Below are 22,107 nucleotides of genomic sequence, written 5' to 3' on the forward strand. Positions count from 1 at the left end.
CCAATCTATCTATCTATCTATCTATCTATCTATCTATCTATCTATCTATCTATCTATCTATCTATCTAGGGATCAAACTTTGTTATATGCTGGCGGCTAGGAGAATACATTACCAGTGAGGTAAGACCTCAGTCCCTTTATTTCTTTGAGACAAAGTTTTCCTATACAGCCTGATAGGCCTGGAATTTGCAATGTAGACAAGGCTGGCTTTGAATTTAAAATGGTCCCTTATCTCAGGCCTCTACTATGAAATCTACTAGAAAATCTGTTTAAAATTATCAGGAAGAGCAAAGTAAGGAAATACAAAGTTAAGAAAAAGGAGACATCCCAGCACTTGGGAGGCAGAGGCAGGTGGATTTCTGAGTTTGAGGCCAGCCTGGTCTACAAGACTGAGTTCCAGGATAGCCAGTGCTACACAGAGAAACCCTGTCTTGAAAAACCAAAAAAGGAAAGAAAAAGGAGGCATGTTTGTTGGGAGCTGGAGAGATGACTAATATGTATAAGATGTTCCTGTTCTTCCAGAGGTCCTGCTTCAGTTCACATAGCCATAGCACAACGCAGCTCAAATTCTTCTACAACTCTAGTTTTTCTGGCCCTTTCAGATACCAGGCACACCAGTAGTACACAGACACAGACACAGGCAAAACACCCACACACAAAATAAACTATTTCAACATTAGTATTATCTAACATATGTAAAAATAATACACATATGTGATGAGATCACCGCTAAAAGAGTACCCTGAAGAGCCAACTTCACAGTAGAGATGCCTACACCATGAATCAAAGATTGCTTTAACATCTGCATTGTTTCTAGACATCTGAGTGGCAACCAAACCATGATTTAATTTTGGCTCCTCTAGACTCATAAACAGAAGACTAAAGCTTATGAAGATATGTGGGAAGAGAACACAACAAAACAGGATACTGCTTAGAAGAAGAAAAGCACAGGAAAAATACTGAAATATGTATAAATCAATAGGTTAAAGACAGATTAAGAATGAAAAGACAGAAATATAAGGCAAGATTGGGGTCTCCATAATGTGAGCCAGTGGGTGTGCCTGTTGAGGGGCAGATGACACCCCTATTTCAGGTTTCTGGTGAGACATTTTAGACACAAACAAGTTACAATTATAGTATCACAGCTGATCTGGCTAGCAATGATGAAAGTACATCATACAGAACGTGTAGCCCAGTGATGACTAAGGTGAAATCTATGAACAGTACCTTTAGGAAGCTATAAACACCAAGCCAGGCAGGCACGTGGGGAGGCTAGGGAAGGTTGGTCTGGTGTTCAGGTATTGGACGATATAGGACAAGGGATGAAGGAATAAAATGGAAAATAGGGACAACTGGACAAGTTAGACTAATAACTAGAAGTTGGAGAGGTTTTTGTTTTTTTTTTTTTTCCCCCTTCCAAGAAAATACATGTTATTCCAGTCCCTTGAGGGAGCTAAAAGCTAATTCCATTGGGCATATGTTGTTACTGAGAGACAAAAGTTCCTCTCTCCCCACAAGAGAGCATCTGAAACAAGTCAGACAGAGCCACAGGTACCCTTGCTCCATAAAGTAGCGCAAACAACAACATGGTAAACATTTCCTGTCATTCATCACTGCTAAAATCATGCGCTTACTAACCAAGCAGACTAGTTCCCAAGTATATCCTAACAAACTCTTCCTTGATCATAAAGACATCAAGTCTTTCCTGAATGAAGCACAATGTGTAAATACATTATTTTACCTGACTCATCCATTTTCCTCCATCAAACCAACAGAGATGCACTGGTTTCTCAGATAGTATCCCATGGCCCACTAGTTTTATGTTGCTCTCCTTTCTTTTACTTTATTAAGAAAAGTAATAAAGTATATTATGTAAGCACATCCTTTTTAAACACTCCTTACTTATAATAGCTGCAAACTTGGTACTATAAACTTAATAATTTAAAAGGAGTCCTATGTGGATATTTGGCTGCTTTGTAGTGGCAGATACAATGAACATTACTGATAGATTTTGTTTTGTTTGTGTATTTAATGTGTTGTTAAAGACAATTCCTTGTCCAATGTGACCCAGAGAAGTCAAAGGGTTCTATCATAGACCTAACTAAAGACAGGTAAACCAAGAAAGAAATAAAATTTTTTTCCTTTTAAAAATATTGTTTAGCTGAACTATGGTGGCGCACACCTTTAATCCCAGCACTTAGGAGGCAGAGGCAGGTGATTTCTGAGTTCGCGGCCAGCCTGGTCTACAGAGTGAGTTCTAGGACAGCAAGGGCTACACAGAAACCCTGTTTCGACAAACAAAAAAACAAATGATTTATTTATGTGTATGAATATTTTGCATGGAGGTACATCTGTGTACCACATGCATGCCAGGTACTTGAGGTCAAAAAAGAGCATCAGATCCCCTGGAACTGGGACTTACAGACAGATGTGAGCTGCTATGTGGGTACTGGGAATCAAACCCAGGTCCTCTGAAGAGCAACTAGTGCTCTTAACTGCTGAGCCATCTCTCCAGCCCAGAAATACATTTATAAAAGTTAATTATGCCGAACTTCTGCAAAGATCTTATCAAGCCTCACAGTCTTAAATATTATGCATAATGTGATACCAAAATATGTCTCCAGCTGTAGCCTTTCTTCTGAGCACTGCCATGTTAAGACTAAGACTCTTGTTTATTCCCTCTGCTACCTTTCCAACTATGGTGTTCTCTACATTCCATCCAGCTCTATCCCAGAAGCCAGGCATTTGGACCAGGCACCTCACTGTAGTCCCAGGACTTGGGAAGCTGAGGCAGAGGAGAATCATTTCAGCCCTTTAAGTGTGGCTCTAGCCTGAGATCCCTTCCAAAATGCTAGCCCATGTTAATCCCTTGTTCAAATTCTTACACTCTCCAATCTCAGTCTTACCTGGCCTATCAAGTCCTGCATGATCTGCTTGTGTGGTACATTCTACCTTCCTCCTTCACTAATTCTGTTATATCTACTCTCTACTCTTTGATGTTGCTTCATTTTGCCAATCAGGTCCCCATCCTGTACCCCTTGCAAGATAGGGGTTCTTTGTGAACTCACGACTGTCACCTAACTCATTCTGAAGACAAGGCTGGCCTCCAACTCACAGAGATCTGCCTACCTCTGCTCTTGAATGCTGGGATTAAAAGCACGTGCTAACTAGGCTCTTAATTGAGAGCCCTATACCTATCTCTTCTGCTTGAAGTGTTTTTGCCAGACTAACTCTTGGCTTGCTTTCTCACTCTGTTCAGATCTTGGCTCAAATGTCACCTATCAGAGAAGCCTTAATATCTCATATGAAACAGAAACCTGGGTCATCTGCCTCTCTTACTGTTTGTTGTATTTTTCAACATAACACTTAAATTAGTTCTCGGAACTATTTATACTGTATCAATTACCACAACTAGCAATGTAATTTTTAGGAGAAAAACAGAACTTCATGTTATTGAATGTTGAATTCTTAGTGCCTAAAACAGTGCCAGGCTCTTGCCTGATACACGTTAACCATTTGTTAAATGAGTGAATGGACATATGTAGGAACTGGCTCAGGTATTAAAAAAGGGGCTTTCTTTCTAATGATGAGGTAGGTCAAAGACCAGCATGTTTATTAATTATTTATAATGTAACATGATTGACTTGAGTAAAGAAAGGGAGGGACCCAGGAAGGAATGTGACATTGGACTGGGATTTTAAAATACAAACATAAGTTTACTAGTTAAAAAGGGTAGCTTAGGACACGAAGATCTAGTCTCAGGTAACAAACACAGTAGTGTAACAGAGTAATGGTGTACTCTAAAAATTCCGAGTCAAGTGTTTCCTTCTGGGAGGGAAAGGGATCTGGCAACTAGGCTGGCACAGCAAATGCAGGCTATAGGCGATGAGGCTTGTAAGCTGTGGAGCTTCAAGTAGCACAGTAGTTAAGAAGGTTATAAACTGTATTAAGAGTGTTGTTGGTAGAGAAAGAATGGATTTGGATCAAAAGGTATATGGCTAGGGAGTGTAATGAGATCAAAAGATCAGTTATGAAAAACTGGTATGTGTATAACTGTTGGTACTATCTGACAAAAATTAAAAGAAAAAGAAAAAAAGAGAAAAGGAGGACAAGGGTAAATTTCTGTCATGTCATAGGACAGATATGAGCAGCCACATCAGAGTCACCACAGCCTGCCTTCCACAGTTATGCCAACAGTCCTTAGGCCTTCACACCCAGTCCACTCTATCTATAGTAAGCAAGATAAGTTTGAATCTTAATGGGTGATAATTAGCATTCCCTTAGAATCTGAATTCTTCTTTGAGCACAGCTACTAACACAGTGCAGGTAATTCCCTTGAACAACTTTTTTGAGGATGCTAAGTTTATCAGAGGAAAAAGTGGGCCTAACTTAGGAGTGGATACTAAGGCCCAGGATCTAACTCCAGACCTGGTGCTATGAACTTCTCAGACTTGTTCATCCTGTCCCTCATTTCTCTACAATTTCATGAACTTGTTCCTTCTTGTGCTTGTGAGAATTTCAATGCTCAGATTTCAGAGACAGACCACAATAGCCACACTGAGTTTCAGTAAGAATTCTCGGATTTTGGTTTCTTTAAAAAACACAGAAATGGGGCTGGAGAGATGGCTCATCAGTTAAGAGCACTGACTGCTTCTGAGGGTCCTGAGTTCAAATCCCAGCAGCCACATGGTGGCTCACAACCATCCATAATGAGATATGATGCCCTCTTCTGGTGTGTCTAAAGACAGCTACAGTGTATTTACATATATAATAAATAAATCTTTAAAAAACAAAACAAACAAAAACTGCTACAGAAATGTTAAAGTAGTCTGTTAGTGCTCAAAGAAGAAACAAGAAACTAGATTAAGGGATCTCTCTCTCCCTCTATCCTTTAGTGATAGGGGATGAAACTAGGGAGATAAAGGTAGGAAATAGAAGCCACAAAATAGCAAAAACCATCTACAAGCAAATAAGAATTCATTTAGATTGAGACATCTCTACGCTTTCTCTCCTATCTAGTGATAGGGGGTGAAACGGGGGTGAGGACAGAGTTAAAAGGTGGGAAAGAGAAGACCTGACCTAGTAGCAAAGACTGGCTACACACTGAGTGCCATTTTCAGAGTCATGCCTTTTGTTTTGGTTTTGGTTTTGTTTTTTTTTAAGACAGGGTTTCTCTGTATAGCCCTGGCTGTCCTGGAACTCACTCTGTAGACCAGGCTGGCCTCAAACTCAGAGTCATGCCTTTTAGGAAACATTTCCCACTTATACATTTCAATCTAAATGTTACTATGACTGCTGCTAAATATATCTCAATCCATGGAATAATGCTAAAATTCAAAAGAAAATTTCTTTTCTTCTCCTTTCAGAGGTTAAAGTAGTCTTATCAGGAGATTGGGCATGAAAGGATGAAAACTTGCAAGGATATAACTTACTTTATTTTATTTAATTATCAAGGTCATTTCTATCCAAACAGTTCTTAAAGTTCAGACCACAACTTCTACCACTACCTTCTCAAGTAATGAAATCAGGCACTAGTAAGAAAACAACCCTTTTTTATTTAGTTAGTTATAGCTCCTCAGAAAAATCCAATCCAATCCTGGTTAGCAGGCATCTCCTGTTCACTTATTTTCACAATATTATCTCAACTGTCAGGAAAGTACTTAACACATAGCAAGCAATTTATTAATGTATAAAGAAATCATTCAAAGTGAATGACTAGAAAAAACAAAAGGAAAGGTAAAATGTGCAATGAATGAACTATTTATAGTAGAGACCTACATGTCCAATACACCATGATCTCACCACTTACTGTGTCTGCAGCTGTGAGATTGATACCCAGTCCTCCAGCTCGTGTGCTTAACAGAAACACAAATATGTCGTTCCTAAAGAAAAGGGGGGAAGACATGTTAGGAGGAAAGCAAAGATGCAATGTGGAATAGATAGGAATCTCTAAAATTACAATCTAGGGCTAGGGAGAGTGCCGGTGCCATCTTGAGATACTACTGTGCAAAGGTGTTCTGTCTCTAAAACTCAAATGATGGCAGTTATCTTGTAATCTGTGTGTTAGCTTTTGCTGCCACACTAATATCTGACTGATAACCAGCAAAAGTAGAAACATGGAAGATATTACAGAAAAATAAGTCATTATTGAAACAGACCTTGGGCTATACAACATTACACGAATATTGTCTTTCTTTCAGAGCACCAAACCTAGGAATCTGTACACGTTTGGCAAATACTCTATCTCTGAGCTACACTTTCAGCCCAATAGCCTTTCTCCCCTCTTTTGAGACACTTTAATTCCAGCACTGGGGAGTCAGAGGATGATAGATCTCTGGAGTATGAGGTCCACACAGGGAGTGACAAGACAGCCAGAGCAATACAAACAAATCCTGCAAACCAAGGGAGTAGAGAGAAAATACACTTGCCATTTTGGTAGTGCATGCCTGTAATCCTAGCACTAAGGAAGCAGAAGAAGGTAGGGTTCTGGGAGTTAGAGGCCAGCCTGGTCTACATAATGAGTTCCAAGCCAGTTAAGACTACACAGTGAGACTCTGCAATATTCTTCCATCCATTTCCTGAGTGCTGAGATTACAGGTGTGGCCACTGTGCTAGGCTTCCCATTTTTCTTTTTAACTTTGAATTCATCATCCATTTTAGTATTTCAGAATTTTACTTAACTTATAACATCATTTTTATGAGTAAAATACAAATGACAGCCAATATTAAACAGAGATACCCTAATTTTAGGTTTTCAGGGCCCATATTAAGTGCAAAGAATGCCCTAATGTTTCATCTGAGTCCTGAGACTTCTTCCCCTGTCCTAGTGCCTATGTGATATCGACCAAGTATTTAGGGCTTTCAGCTGATAAACTCCTAAGAAGTCTAGCATGTGCATCTCAGGTGGATGTCAGGGAAAGTAACTGAGTATGTGACAGGAAGTCCAGCAGAAGGCTGCTGGGAGACTAAGAAAAAAAGAGCAGCAGAAAGATTACACACTGCTCATGGAGGTCTGAAGAGGTCAGATCCATATGTAATAAACATTTTTAAATAGGAACCTCCCACACACATGGAGAAAAAAACTATATATACATTGAAGTAATATAAGTAAAATAAAATAACACAAAAACTTAGAAATACAATTGTAGGAAAAAATTTTCTAGATTCTATCTTCCTCTAGAGCACTGACTGGCCTCAAGCTTGCCTTGGGAGCCCCTGTCTTCAAATGCTAGAATTGTAAGCTATCCTGAGCCACTCCAGAGTGAATATGCTGCTTCTGTTGAAAACTATGTACTGAAAAGACAGCTCCTGATGAGGTACATACACCCAAAATCTGCGTGCAATTGATGTAATTTAACCACAGAAAATAAGAAATAAGACAAATCTTGAGTTGTAATGATCAAAGAAGTTAGTTTTCATTCCAGTCTATATTGTCTGATTATCTACAACTGTACTTGTACTTAATACATTTGGAGATGATAATACAAGTAAGTCAAAGTCTTAAGAGTTCTGATTAGCTGAGCAGTGGTGGTGCACACCTTTAATCCCAGCACTTGGAAGGCAGAGGCAGGCAGATTTCTGAGTTCGAGGCCAGGCTGGTCTACAGAGTGAGTTCCAGGACAGCCAGGGGTACACGGAGAAACCCTGTCTCAAAGAACAAAACAACAACAACAACAAAAAAAGAAGAGTTCTAATTAGAGAAAACAAAATTCTAGAAGGCAACAGTATAGTCTAGGAATGCCCTCTAGGGGCTGGAGAAAAGTCACATTCGGCATTTGCTGGCTGCTGGAGTGTCTATGGATCTATGAACTCCACACTGCATGGACACACCTTGGTCTCACTCTCAATCTCTGTAAATGTCCACTCCTTTCTAAGTCCCCTTTGCACCAAAATACTCAACCAGTGTGAGACATGAATGGATGGAAGCAAAGGCACAGTGTCATCATGAAGAAAACAAACAACACAAAACTCATCTATAGTCATTTCCATGGTGTTATGGTTACCCTAACTGTTCATATAACTAGGAGAGAGGAGATGAGTGGGGATCCATTTGTTAAAGGTCAAGGGATAGAAGGGAGGCAAAGGTCAACTCTTCATAGAGCAAAGACCTTATGAGTGGCTCCTAGGATAACATACTGGTCACATGTTTTGAACATTGCCAGGACATCCTGGCCAAATAGTCTTTAGTCTCAGTGAGACTTTTTCCTGGAAGGATCCCTCATAAATAAGTCTTGTATGAAGGGAATGTAAATGGCTTTTTATAGGCACTCTTGTTTACTCTGGCTGACCTTTGAGCCATGGGGCCTTTGAGTTGAAACTACATTTTTTTTCCTTTTGAAGTCTTTTCACTAATAATAATGTAAATATTTGGGAAGGCATGCCTTTTGTTTTGAAAACCACCTGTCTTTTTCTCTATTTTAAAATGTCATTCAGCCTTATAAGAATGGCTATCTTATGTGATAGTTCCCTTAGAGGCCAGGTGATGGTACTGGAACCCCTGGAACTGGAGTTAAGGTCAGTTAAGGTCACATGGGAGTGCTGGAAACTGAACCCAGATCCTCTGTAAGAACAGCAAGTGCTCTTAACAGGTTCAAGCCCCTACAGGAATGTTTTCAAAACTACTGACACTATTGGGCTTGCTCAATTAATTCTTCTTCTTCTTCTTCTTCTTCTTTTTTTTTTTTTTTTTTTTTTTTTTTTTTTGTTTTTTTTGAGACAGGGTTTCTCTGTATAGCCCCGGCTGTCCTGGAGTTCATGTTGTAGACCAGGCTGTCCTCGAACTCAGAAATCTGCCTCTGCCTCCCAAGTGCTGGGATTGAAGGTGTGCGCCACCACTGCCCGGCTCTCAATTAATTCTTCTAACTAAGTTAATTAGAAGATTAGCTGAGAATGATGGTTCATGCCTGTAATTCCAATACTCGAGAGGCTGAGGCAGGACAATTACTGTGAGTACTAGGCCAGCCTGAGCTGCACATCAAGATGCTAAAAACAACAACAACAATAAAAACTAACACTGAAAAAACTGGCTGAAGAGATGGCTCATGTGAGCAAGTGTCTGCTGAGTAACTTGAGGACCAGGTAGTCCCAACCATCCATACAAAGAGTGGGGTACAGTGACACACCTCTGTAATCTCAGCACCCTTACTAGTGGAGAGAGACAGGTAGGGCCGAGGGCTCACTGGCCAGCTAATTGAGTACCTAAGAGTAAACTCCTGATTCACAAAAAGAACCTGACTCAAAAATAAAGTGAGAAAGACACATGACACTGACCTATGGCCTCCACACCCCTCCTTTCCTCCTTCCCAATACCCCTAAGGCCCCCAACTGGGTCAGCTAGAATAGCTGTAAGCTCAGTCACCAGATCTAAAGAGCCTGGGTTATGTGAGAACTCTAAAGAAAGCAAACAGCTGGGCGGTGGTGGCGCAAGCCTTTAATCCCAGCACTTGGGAGGCAGAGGCAGGTGGATTTCTGAGTTCGAGGCCAGCCTGGTCAACAGAGTGAGCTCCAGGACAGCCAGGGCTACACAGAGAAACCCTGTCTCAAAAAACCAAAAAAAAAAAAAAAAAAAAAAAAAAAAAAGAAAGCAAACAGACAAGTAAAACAAGAAATAAAAGTAATAAATACAAATAGCTACATATTTAGTTCTCTTCTCAAGTATTAAAAAGATGAATACTAACCAGGCATATAACTAAAGTCCAGAAGGTCAGAACCATTCTTATTTACAATGTAACATCTAAATTATTCCCCTTAAATTTTTTTTCTCAAATTTAAAAAAATATGGTTAGCCTTAAAATGGGCATGGTGACACACACCTTTACAGCCATTCAGACTGTTATATACAGAAACCCTGTCTCTAAAAACAAAAAATACAAGGAAATAACTGTGGTTAGCCAGCTTGTAAGTTTATGTACCAGTATATGCAGAGTCCAGAAAAGGGTCTCAGATACTTTTGGACTGGAGTTAATGGGACAGGACTTAGTGAGTTCACTATTGGGTGCCAAGAACCCAACCAGGACCTCTGGTAGAGCAGGGAGTGCTCTTAAAGTCTGTGCTGTGTCTCCAGGCCTTTTATCAAATTTCTTAATTCTCCAAATATAAGGAAGAACACTAAGAATGGGGTTTAACAAACCAATCTGCAGAGGAATTTGGCTTTCTCTTTGAGGAGAGCAGTCACTGGCATCTGCTTAGCATAGTGAGAAGCAGCATACAGGACAGTAATGACTCTTGTAAACCCCCAACACTTAACATGTGGTATTTGAAATTTCATAGGCTCATAGCAGCTGAGAGAGGGACTAATACTGAGAGCTACGAACAGAACAGATTGAACCTCACTGCAAATTGCCATAATGTTCTGTATCTGCAATACTAGAAATCTCATAGGAAATGAACTGCAGAAACAAATTAAAAATCAACCCTAAACTAACTCTCAGATATAGTGACTTGTTGGCATGTATCTTGCGCATGCTAAGTAAGCTCTCTACCACTGAGCTATCTATGTCTTTAGTCTAACGTAGCTTTGTGGATACTTTTCTTCATAGACATTGACATTCTCTTCTTTGGAGATCCTCATTCATACTCAGAAATCCTTTTATTGCTGTAGTAGCAATGCTTGTAATCCCAGCACTACAAAAGTAGAGACAGGGGATATCAAGGATATAAGATCAACATAAACTACCTGTGACTGTCTCTACCCTCACCCTAAAATAAAACACTTTTACTTTCTAAAATAGTAGCCACTCATGTAGAGGGAGTGGGGTGGGATGGGGGCTGTGTGTGGTCACTCATGCCTATTATCCCAGCATTCAGAAAGAAGCAAAGAATATCTGCAAACTCTGCCTGGTCTGCAGAGCTCGTTCTAGGAAAGTCAGAGCTATACAGCCATATCTTGTTTCATATTGATATTCTCTTTCTTCAATCTGAATCACTGAAAGGAGATTTAGCCAACTCTTAAAATAGTAGGTACTAGCTACTTGTGGTGTGGCTTTGTTGGAAGATATGTGTCACTGTGGGGGCTGGGATTGAGGTCTCCTATATTCAAGTTAAGCGCACTGTGACAGTGTTCCTGCCTCCTTCAGATCAAGATGTAGAACTCTCAGCTCCTTCTCCAGCATGTCTGCTACCATGACGGTAATGTACTAAACCTCTGAAACTGTAAGCCAATCCTTATTAAGTGTTTTCCTTTATAACAGTTTCCTTGGTCATGGTGTCTCTTCATAGCAATAGAAACCCTAAGACACTACACTTGTACAATCAGTGACCTTCAGGTTCAGTGAAAGTTAGTGGAGAGCAATTTGGTGAGGAAAACATGTAATGTTGCTCTCTGTCCTCCACAAATACATAGGAACGCATATAGTAAATACACACACACACACAAAAGCAAAAGCTGCACTATTGGCTTAAAAGAAAAAAGAAAAAACCTCATCATTTAAAACCCTAGAGGAAAATGGAAAGAAGAGTTTTTGTAAGTCAAATTAATGTTACCTGGTCTGAAAATCAGCAACCATGTCCCGTCTCTCTGAGATCTTAGATGAGCCATCCAGCCTCATGTAGGTATGCTTCCTGTATACCATATACTCCTGCCAACCAGGATAAAGGGACACAATAAATTTGATGCCAATCATTACATTCTAATTCTCAAGCTTTTGCCAACTTTATCCATACCAGACTCAATTTACTATACACAGAATGGGGAGGAAATGGTTGTAAAAATACAACTAAATGAGTTTACTGTTCCTGAAATTCAAGATCAACTCAGAATCTCAATCTGGACTTGAAAATTCATCCAAAAGAGATTTCTGTGGGCTTTATAAAAACAATTTCTCCCAAATAAAAACAATCCCCAAACTAAAATGGCTTTTCAGTCAGTAAGCAATTTTTCATAGCTAGGAACACAACCAGTTTCTTTTCAGTAATTGGGAGGTGGTGGCAGAAGGACTGGGAGTTTTAAGAACCACTACAGTTATAGAGCAAATTCAATGGCAGCCTGTACAACAGGAGACCGAAAGCAGGCAGCCTCAGTCTCCTGCTCAGTGCAAACAGTACCAACAGCCCCTCAGTCTCTGGGTTCACATTCCATGGTTCAGTCTACCTACAGGAAAGCTGATATTTGAAAATATGAAATGGGAAACAAGAAATTAATTAGGACTCTATTTATGAGATCAGGCCTTACTATGTATTCCTGGAACTCTGTGTAGATCAGAATGCCTCTGAACTTAAAGAGATCTGCCTACCTGTGTCTCTGAGTGGTAGGATCAAAGGTTTGTACCACATCAAGCCAATTAATAATTTTTAGATAATTTTGGTATAGTGTATTATATTTTATTATATTATTAGCTATGAGTAGTCTCTTACTTGTTAAAACTATCTTAGGTATGTACAGAAAAAATAGTATAATATGTCTCAGGTATTGGAGAATCTTGGAATATATCTATTAACAGCCACAGTTAAGGTAAACAGTAGGTCCAAATGTAATTTTTCTCTACTGAAAAAGACTAATTAGCCAGGCCTTGTGGGACAGCTCTGTAATTCCAGCTACTTGGAAGACTAAGTTAAAGTAAAGTAGGAGGGTAAGTTCAAGGCTTGCCCTGGCTACTGAGTAAAGAAGACCAGTCTGGGCTGCTCAATGAGATGGCATTTTAGAAAAAGAATTTGAAAGATAACCAGGGCTATAGTTAACTGACTATTTCAAAATCCTCATTACTACAAGAATCAACTAACCAAAATCAAAAGACCAGTAAGTTCTACATTTTGGAAATATTTATATTGGTTTCCCATTGCTCTAATGACCTTTGCCATAGTGTAACTTTCTCCAAAATAGAGTATATGTTAGGACAGAAAGTAAACCTCAACATATACAGAAAAGCTGAAATAATTATATGTGTGTGTATATATATATGTATATATATGTGTGTGTGTGTATATATATATGTGTGTGTGTATATATATGTATATATATATATATGTGTGTGTATATATATATATAATGTGATCACAATGGAGTAAGAACACAAGTCAACAGCAAACAAGATCCTAGTGAATATACAGTCTAAGGAGATTAAACACACACTAATGAAGAATGAGTAGGTCTTTAAAGAAATCAAGATGAAAATAATGGGACTGGAGATGCCTCCATAGTAAACACACTGCTCTCCAGGAGTATCTAATAAGTTTGGTTCTCTGTACCCACGTGGAGAGGCTCACAATGACGGCCTGTAATTCCTGTCCTAAGGAATCTCACACTACCCTCTGGCAGTCAGTTATTTCCTTTTACAAAAGAAATAAAAGTTCTCAGAATCAAATGGAAATGAAGGATCCACCAAAATATAGACTTAATGCAAGTAGTTCTGAGAGGAAAGTTTATATAGCTGTGTAAGTATCTGCATTAAGAAACAAGAGTGTGGGCTGGCAAGATGGCTCAGCGGATAAGAGCACTGACTGCTCTTCCGAAGGTCATGAGTTCGGATCCCAGTAACCACATGGTGGCTCACAACCACCCATAATGAGATCTGACGCCCTCTTCTGGTGCCATGGAAGACAGCTTACAGTGAATAATGATGGAGCGAGCAGGGCCAGCAGAGGTTCTGAGTTCAATTCCCAGCAGCCACACACATGATATAGCTCACGGCCATCTGTACAGCTACAGTGTACTCTTACACATAAAACATAAAAAAAAAAAAAAAAAAAAAAAAAAAAAAAAAAAAAAAAAAAAAAAAGAAACAGAGAGATAACTTGATGTATCTTAGGGCCAACGACCATCCTTAACTCCAGATCCAGAGGGATCCAAAGCCCTTTTCTGACTTATTTGGACACCAGGCATATGCATACAGACATAGCCCCCCAAAAAGAAAGACTTTTGCCACCTTTAATAAGCTCATTGTGTATTGATCTTTTTTTAATTAAAAAAAAGTGTGTGTATGAGTGTTTTGTCTGCGTATGTGTCTGTGAACTACATTTGTGGGACGGCAGTGTAGCCCAGAAGATAATGTTAGTTCCCCTGTGGTTGGAATCAGAGATAGTTGTGAACTGCCATGTAGGTGCTGGGATTTAACCTGCAAAAGAGCTGCCAGTGATATTAACAGCTGAGCCATTTCTCCAGCCTCTCTCTTTGTAATTCATAACTGTCAATCACCACTTTTCCAGTACTTTCCCCAACTCTTCAGGATGAAGCAAGTAGCACACAAGAACTAAGAAGAGCCTTAGTGCCTTAGTGTAGGATTGTCTTAGCTATTGGCATCATTTGGTCTGAGCAGAGTGTGGGAGGTACAACAGTTCTTTTAGTTGAACTGCTATTAGAGCCTTACTGTACTTAAGATTTACCCCATCAAACATGGCTGAGGATATCGCTTACCTAACATACATCAATAAAGCCCTAGGTTCCACTTTCTGGGCTCTATGTTGGGAAATGTGAGACTGGCATGAACACCAACCAGTCAGAAGAAAACATTTACAACAGTGCTTAATTACCTCTCTCATGCTAGAACTTGTTAAGACTTTCCTATCATTTATAAATAGGTGATGTCATAAAACAAATCAGAAAGTTTGTCAAGTTAAAATGCAGGAGGGCACTGGTGGCTCACACCTTTAATCCCAGCACTTGGGAGGCAGAGGCAAGTGGATTTCTGAGTTCAAGGCCAGCCTGGTCTACAGAGTGAGTTCTAGGGCAGCCAGGGCTATACAGAGAAACCCTGTCTCAAACAAAACAAAACCAAAAACAAAAGTTAAAATCCAAGCACTATATGAAATCTAAGACTTAGACATAAAATTGACTTCAAATGTTGATTATTATATCTCTTGCTAAAAGAAATTGTCAAATAATTAAAAGGAACTTGCTCCCAATGGATAAACTCCCTGTAAAATCCATCAAGCTAACGTTGGCTTCCAAAAAACCTCCAAAGTGTCCCACTCCTTTTGAAAATAATGTTATACTATTTGTGTTTGTGTGTGTGTATTCATGTGCATGCATAGATGTACATGTGAAGGTCAGAGGACAATCTGTGGGTTCTCAACATTGTGGGTTCTGGGGACTCAAGTCTTTAGACTTAGAGGCAAGTGCCTTTCTCTGCTGTGTCATCTCACTGGCCCAACCCTTTTGCTGTATTCATTCCTTCTGTATTACCATGGTTCCTATCCCCTTCTTCTCAAATTAAAATCATCATGGTAATCTCTACTTAATTACTCCTTGAAGTAGCAGGCTGGAACATAGAGCCTTTCTTATATTAAACCCAAGTAAAAAATACAAGGCATTTACATACTTCTGATCACCGGATACCTTAGTTTACTGCAACCTTCCTATTAAGAGACTTCACTCTGTTGGTTTGTGATTATTTGTTCTTGTTCTACTGTTTCTACGTTTATGACCTCCTCCTCTCTTCCACAAATAAGTCATTATTCAGACAAGAAAATAGAGAGAGGGGCTGGTGAGATGGCTCAGTAGTTAAGAGCATTGTCTGCTCTTCCAGAGGTTCTGACTTCAAATCCCAGCAACCAGATGGTGGCTCACAATCATCTGTAATGAGATCAGATGCCCTCTTCTGGTGTGTTTGAAGACAGCTACAGTGTACTTACATATAATAAATAAATAAATCTTAAAAAAAGAAAAAAGAAAAAAAAATAGAAAGAACCAAACATGTAAGTAACTAAACAAACAAAAAATATATCACATAGTTGTCTTTGATGGCTAACCCAGTGCTGAACCACGGCTATACATTAACATTACCTCAGGAGACTTTAAATTTTAAATATCCTTGTTAATTCTTAGACCTCATTCCAATGTCTGCAATATATAGTCAAGATGAGAACCATTACATTTAACTCTACTTGAATAGCTGCTCCCTAGGTTTTTATATAAAATCCTGATTTCTATACAGAATTCAAGAGACTCTCAAGGCCAGGATCTGCTTTAAAACTGTGGAATTCCTTTTTTTTTTTTACTTTTTTTTTTTTTTTGGTTGCTGGGACTTGAACTCAGGACCTCTGGAAGAGCAGTCACTGCTCTTACCCGCTGAGCCATATCTCCAGCCTGGAATTTCTTTTCTAGTAAAAGAAAAGTATTCTATTTCCCGGTTAGGGGAAAAAAAATAAGTCATCTGCATTATTAGGGGGTGGGGCACTCTGCTCCTCCTATATATAAAACCACAAAAAGCTGATATTAGCAGGGACACCATGTCAAATACTCCTAGGTGCCCAAGGTTCCTTCTCCTACCTCCAGCAGGTCTATCATTCTGGTCATCTGAGAGTAGATAAGGACCCTATGTCCTTGAGACTTGAGCCGAGTCAACAGGACATCAAGGGCATATAGCTTTCCACTGTCAGTGATGAGGCTCTCCTTGCCTGGGGAGAAAAAAAAGGGAGGGATGGAGGGAGGAAACTATTTAATTAAAGCAACAAATCACCCATTGCAAAGCTGTATGCAGCCAAAATTTCTATTATCAGGATGCTTGTCTCATGGGAACAGGAACATGCTCTAGAGGCAGAATGGAAAACTCTGCTAAATCCTGACTCCAGGAGTGCTGAAGAAGTACCCTGAGAGGTGGAGATAGCCTCCCGGCTGATAGACCTATCAGATGCCTGATCCACAGTTTTACTGAGTGGACACCAAGGATACAAAGTTATTGCCAGTGACAAATAATCCTGTGTTGTCAGTAACCTGGAAACTCTACTCCTTTGTTTACTTATCTCTAGAAACTTGTTTCTTCTAATTCTGTGCTTGCACTGTTTGAATGAGACTCATGAATGGTCCTCAGTTAGTGGAACTCTTTGGGAAAGATTAGCAGGTGTGGCTTTGTTAGAGAAAATGTCACTGGGGGTGGGGTTTGAGGTTTCCAAAGGCCACGTCAGGCCCAGTTTCTTTCCCTTTCTGCTTCCAACTTGTAGGAAAGATATAAGCTCTCAGCTACTGTGCCAGCACCATGTCTGCCTGCCTGCTGCTATGCTCTTTGCCAGGCTAATCATGGACTCAGATTGTAAAACTGTAAGCATCTAATTAAATGCTTTCTTTTATAAGTTGTATATGTCATGGTGTCTCTTCATAGCAACAGAATAGTAGCTATATATAAGGTGGTTATATAAGGACAGCAGTCTGGAGACAATGTAAACACCAAGAAAGGCAAATAAATGTGTCCACCTTTGACACTCTTCAATACTTGCTATCAATTCCAGGGTCATGTGCCTAGTATGTGCTCTTTCAGAGGGCCCTACTCCCACGTTTTCAGAAAGAACAGACTTTGAGTTTCTGTGAAATTAAACTGCATTCACTCACTAACTTGTGTTTTCTCCTTCCTCTTCCCATATAAAACACATTTCAGCTAGAGATCATTTAAGAACATTTAACTCACAAGTTCTCATCTTATCCATTCAGTACCATTCACTCATATCATAGTACAGGAAGGAGAGTTTCCTGTTTGCAGACTGTTCATAAACATGCCCTGAACAATTGCTGCAGTAGGAGAGGAAAAAACGAGGCTTGAGGGATTGCATAAGAGTATATATGGAAGTGGCCAGGGAACACAGAAAAGAAGCAATATAGAGAATTTTACACTGGCAACTGCCTACCAAAAGTAAGAGACAATACTAAGTTAAACTGTCTATCTTTAGTTTCCCAGGTTAAAGCACGCTTTCTTCAGAACTGCAAACTATTGAGAGTAGTCCAAGAGTTCTCAACTGTCATTCTTGCCACTATTTGCCAAGTACACAATTATTGTCTACCCTGAACAAGAACGGATGTGCTGACAGCACCATAACAAATCACCAGCTGCTCTGTTTTTGCTACAAAGCTATGGGTTAGATGTTTACTCCTCTGCACTGCCGCCTGCCTTTTCCCACCTTCGGAATACTGCCAGGACACATTGCCCTCCCCTCCCCACCGCTGTGGTCCACACCTTTGTTCGGCCTCTTTGTTTGCTCCTGTTTAGATTACTGAATGCTCTTCTCTTTGCTGTCTCCTTAACAGCACAATCAAATGACTGCAGTGGGACAGGAGTTGAGTGCGGAGCCTTCTCTTGGCACCAGACAAGGAGGCCAGTGGAAATTCCTAGTTTGATCAGGCTGCCACGCTTTCCAAACAACTTACTAAGTTCCCTTCTCCTTACAATTTCTTCTCTATGTCTTGTCAGGAGCCTCTTGATTTTGATGGCTTTATTTCCCACAGACCTAGTCAGCTTTTTGTTTTCCCTTTTTTAAAGCCATATATTTTTCAGTCACTGAAAGCAAGTGGGCAAGCTAAACTAACCACATTTTTATAGTCTGTTTATGTCTTCTCTCCAGCACACCCCTTCAGAACAAACAGTATGTGTATGGTCTCTAGAATCTGAGAGACATCAAGTGACTTTGTAATAAAAGATTTATTTTATGCGTATGTGTGCTGCCTAGTTTTATGTCAACTTGGCACAAGCTAGAGTTATCAGAAATGAGAGAACCTCAAATTGAGAATATGCCTTCATAAAATCCAGCTGTAATGCATTTTCTTGATTAATGATTGATGGGAGAGGGCCAAGCCTACTGTGGGTAGTGACACCCCTGGGCTGGTGGCCCTAGGTTTTATAAGAAAGCAGCCCAAGTAAACTATTATGTGCAAGCCAGTAAGCAGCACTCCTCTATGCCCTCTAGGTTGCTGCCCTGCTTGAGCTCTGACTCCCTCCACTGATGAACAGCAATGAGGAAGCAAACCCTGTCCTCCCAGATTGCTTTGGTCATGATGTTTCATCACAGCAATACTAACCCAACAGTATGAATATTTGCCTACATGTATGTATACTGCATATGTGCAAGGTACTCGTGGAGGTCAGAGAAGGGCACTGGAAATCTTGGAACAAGTGATTTGGATTTTTGTAAGCCACAATACGGGTGCTGGGAACTAAACCTGGGTCCTCTGTAGGAACAGCAAATTCTCATAACTTGGTAGCCACCTCTCCAGCCTCTTATTGACTTCAAAATTATGATTAAACAGTCTTTACATCTCCTGCTTCCCGGAGTTTCTTTAGTTTGGTAATGAAGATGAGCTAGTACTAGAAAGGTGAAGAGGTAAAGACACACATTCACACATACACACAAGTGCTGTACATGAAAATGAACTGAAAAAATACAGAAACTGCAAGTGCTGCGTGCTAGTCAGTCACTAAGGAAGGTGAAAGCAGATGGACTAAATCTGGGTTGTTTTTGCTTTTTTGTGGTGCTTGGGGTCAAACACAAGGCTCATGCATACAAGGTGAGTGCTATACCAGTGAGCTACATCTTAGACTAATCTGGACCCTTTGGATTGTTTTGAAAGGAAAGGTCCCAGAGGCTGGGTGGTAGTGGCGCACGCCTTTAATCTCAGCACTTGGGAGGCATAGGCAGGTGGATTTCAGCCTGGTCTACAGAGTGAGTTCCAGGACAGCCAGGACTACACAGAGAAACCCTGTCTGGAAAAAACAAACAAACAAACAAACAAAAAAAAAAGAAAGAAAAAAAGAAAAGGTCCTAGAGAACAAAGAGGCTGAAACACTTGAACCAAAAACCTCTGAGTTCTCCAGTGAGTGAGCAAACCAGCATTGGTCTTTAGTGAGAGATGCAGGAAAACAAAGACCTTTTTTGCTGTCTACACTGGTATCTTTGGGGCCTGGCATACATCACTTGATTTTTTTTTTTTGAGATTTATTTTATTTATGTGAGTACACTGTAGCTGTCTTCAGACACACCAGAAGAGGGCACCAGATCCCATTACAGATGGTTGGGAGCCACCATGTGGTTGCTAGGATTTGAACTCAGGACCTCTGGAAAAGAAGTCAGTACTCTTAACCTCTGAGCCATCTCTCCAGCTCCCACACTCACTCAATTTTTCAGAGCCACCCAGGTGTGTTGTGCAAAAGCACTGCCTTCAGCAAAGCAGAGCAAAGGGCAGAAGCATAATTACCAGGAAATCAAGCAGACTCTGTCCAGTCAAATCCAGCCACAGCCCTTTCTTTAAAATTTAAGACCTCAAATGATACTGAAATAATCAGAGCTATCCATTCTCTCGTAATCTTTCCTGCAATCCTATGGTATTTACATTTAAAAATAGGCTCTTACAGTCTTCAGCTTAGGACCCTGTTCGGTCACAAGACAGAAGATTAAATCTCTCTCTTTTCCAAGGAAAGAAGCCCTCTGAAGGGCTGAAACCTGCAGAAGCAATTAAAGTATGAAACTCATGAAATTCTGTCCACTCTTCCAAAGAATGCAAAAGACTCCACCTTTCCCAGGGAAACAAAAAATGTAAAAGTATAGAAGAGATAAAACACAGGTTCAAATGATACCCTCCCTGCCCCCACCGCACCCCAGCTAGCCCACAGAGTACAATGGGGTCGCTGAGGAGCTTGTTGGTTCTCACAGTAAACAGCCAGTGAGGCTGGTGCTTTTTATCGATGCGAAAAGAACTCAGACACTTCCTGCTATTTAAACAAGGTCCATTTTTCTTTCAAAGAACAGGAAAAGCCACAAGAGATTCCCACAGCGCCAGCAATGGGCCTTCTACTACTATACTGGGAACCAAAGAACCAGAATGAAGGAAGAAATGCAGTGCACCTTGCTTCTTTTGGTAACTATTCTTTGCTCCCATCTGTATGTCTGCAGTGTCCATTCTGTCCTACTTTATGCTTGGGCTTTCCCTTAACTTCCAAACACTTTTACCTACTGCCCTCATGTATTCTAAAGTCACTTCCGAGGCCATATGCAATATAGCTTTCATATTCCCAAACAGACAGTTTACAGTCAAAGCACTCCAAAGGTTACCAACAGGATGACAAAGCCTTCAGACAAGAAATAAAGAGAAACAGGCCCTCCACACTGTAATCCAGTTGTCACCTATACCAGATGCTCCCTTTGAAGGTACAGTCCCTAGTATGCATTCATTAAATTTCAATAATAATAATACAATCAGGATAGCAGAGTATTTGGCCAAACAAACTAACACCGTAGCTGCAGGCTGCCAGCAGGTGTAAAGTCCATCAGTCTGCGAATCCACAGTGTTCAACTTCCTTAAGTGCAGTCTCACTAAAGCAGAGATGAAGACCTAGTTTCCTTTCCATCCTGGACCTTGACCCAAGGGGGGTCTGGGAATCTGCTAGTGTTTTGGCACAAAACACACTGTTTTTCCTCTTGCTATCATTTAGATCGCTAGACCTTGTGCAGGACACTGTTTATGCTACTTAACTAGGCTCTCTGGGAGTGACGACATTCTCATTCATTCCACTGGCAACGGCACAAGACAACTGCACTCATTCGACCTGAAGCCTTTTCTAAACTTTGTGGCATTTTTTTATACTAGATAAGCGCTCTACCCATGAGTACCCCAATCTTTAAAAAAAAAAAAAAAATGACAGTACACTCTTCTTATCAAAAGAGAGTACTCAAGAACAAATCTAGAAACATTTCAATTACCATCTTTGCACTCAAGACACAAAGTACTCATATTTTTACCTATAAGTTTCAGGTAAGAAGAGACAGAAACCTCAGAAACTCCAAATACCAAACAATAAAAACTATCACATGGGCTTTCTGCCCCATTCTCCTCTAAGTCAAAGCTGGAAATGTGTTTCAAAGAACAGAAAACTAACCTGGAATTCTGATGAAAGACCAGCCGTTCTGGGGTCTAATGCTCAACAGCCCTCCAGCTGGCTCTGGGAAGAACTGGGATCTGCGATTCAGCCAATCCGTAGCCAGCTCAGGAGCCCCATTCAACAAACACTGCTTGGCAGCCAGACTCCCTCCTTCCTTCAGAACTCCTCTCTCATACTCTGCACTTCTGTCATTACAGTAAGAATCCAACGGCACTGCGGTGACCTGCAGGGAAGAATTCAGAGACAATAAAATGGCTCTTCTGCCGTCTTTCATACACATCAAGCCTTTGAGGGAAATCGACTTTTTTTTCCTTCTGAGACAGGATCTCATATAGCATCAGGCTGGCCTCCAAATTCTCAAGAAGCCAACAGATCCTACTACTTTCCTCTACCCAGAGTGGAGTTATAGGCAAGTTTCAGGCTTGTGAATGCTGAGCTTTATCCTTTGCCCAGAATTCTGAAATCAGATCAATGTGAATAATCTCAGACTGCTGGCTTTAAATTTCCCCATCTAACAAAGTAAGATGAAGGCAAAGAC

The 22,107-nt window shown here is 40.3% G+C and overlaps 1 protein-coding gene across 4 annotated transcripts in view; it reads right to left on the reverse strand.

Annotated features, from left to right (window-relative positions):
• Nucleotides 1–22,107, reverse strand: part of Ino80 (INO80 complex ATPase subunit) — a 94,939-nt gene that overhangs the window by 12,349 nt on the left and 60,483 nt on the right. For all 4 annotated transcript variants that reach the window (XM_031371516.1, XM_031371518.1, XM_031371517.1 and 1 more), the window contains 4 exons: nucleotides 21,567–21,792; nucleotides 16,202–16,329; nucleotides 11,482–11,576; nucleotides 5,810–5,882 (listed from right to left, as the gene is read on the reverse strand). In XM_031371516.1, coding sequence (XP_031227376.1) covers nucleotides 5,810–5,882; nucleotides 11,482–11,576; nucleotides 16,202–16,329; nucleotides 21,567–21,792 — 522 coding nt within the window. The remainder of the gene's footprint in view (nucleotides 1–5,809; nucleotides 5,883–11,481; nucleotides 11,577–16,201; nucleotides 16,330–21,566; nucleotides 21,793–22,107) is intronic.

The sequence above is a fragment of the Mastomys coucha genome, unplaced genomic scaffold, assembly GCF_008632895.1.
Source record: "Mastomys coucha isolate ucsf_1 unplaced genomic scaffold, UCSF_Mcou_1 pScaffold15, whole genome shotgun sequence".
In the NCBI taxonomy this organism is placed as follows: domain Eukaryota; kingdom Metazoa; phylum Chordata; class Mammalia; order Rodentia; family Muridae; genus Mastomys; species Mastomys coucha.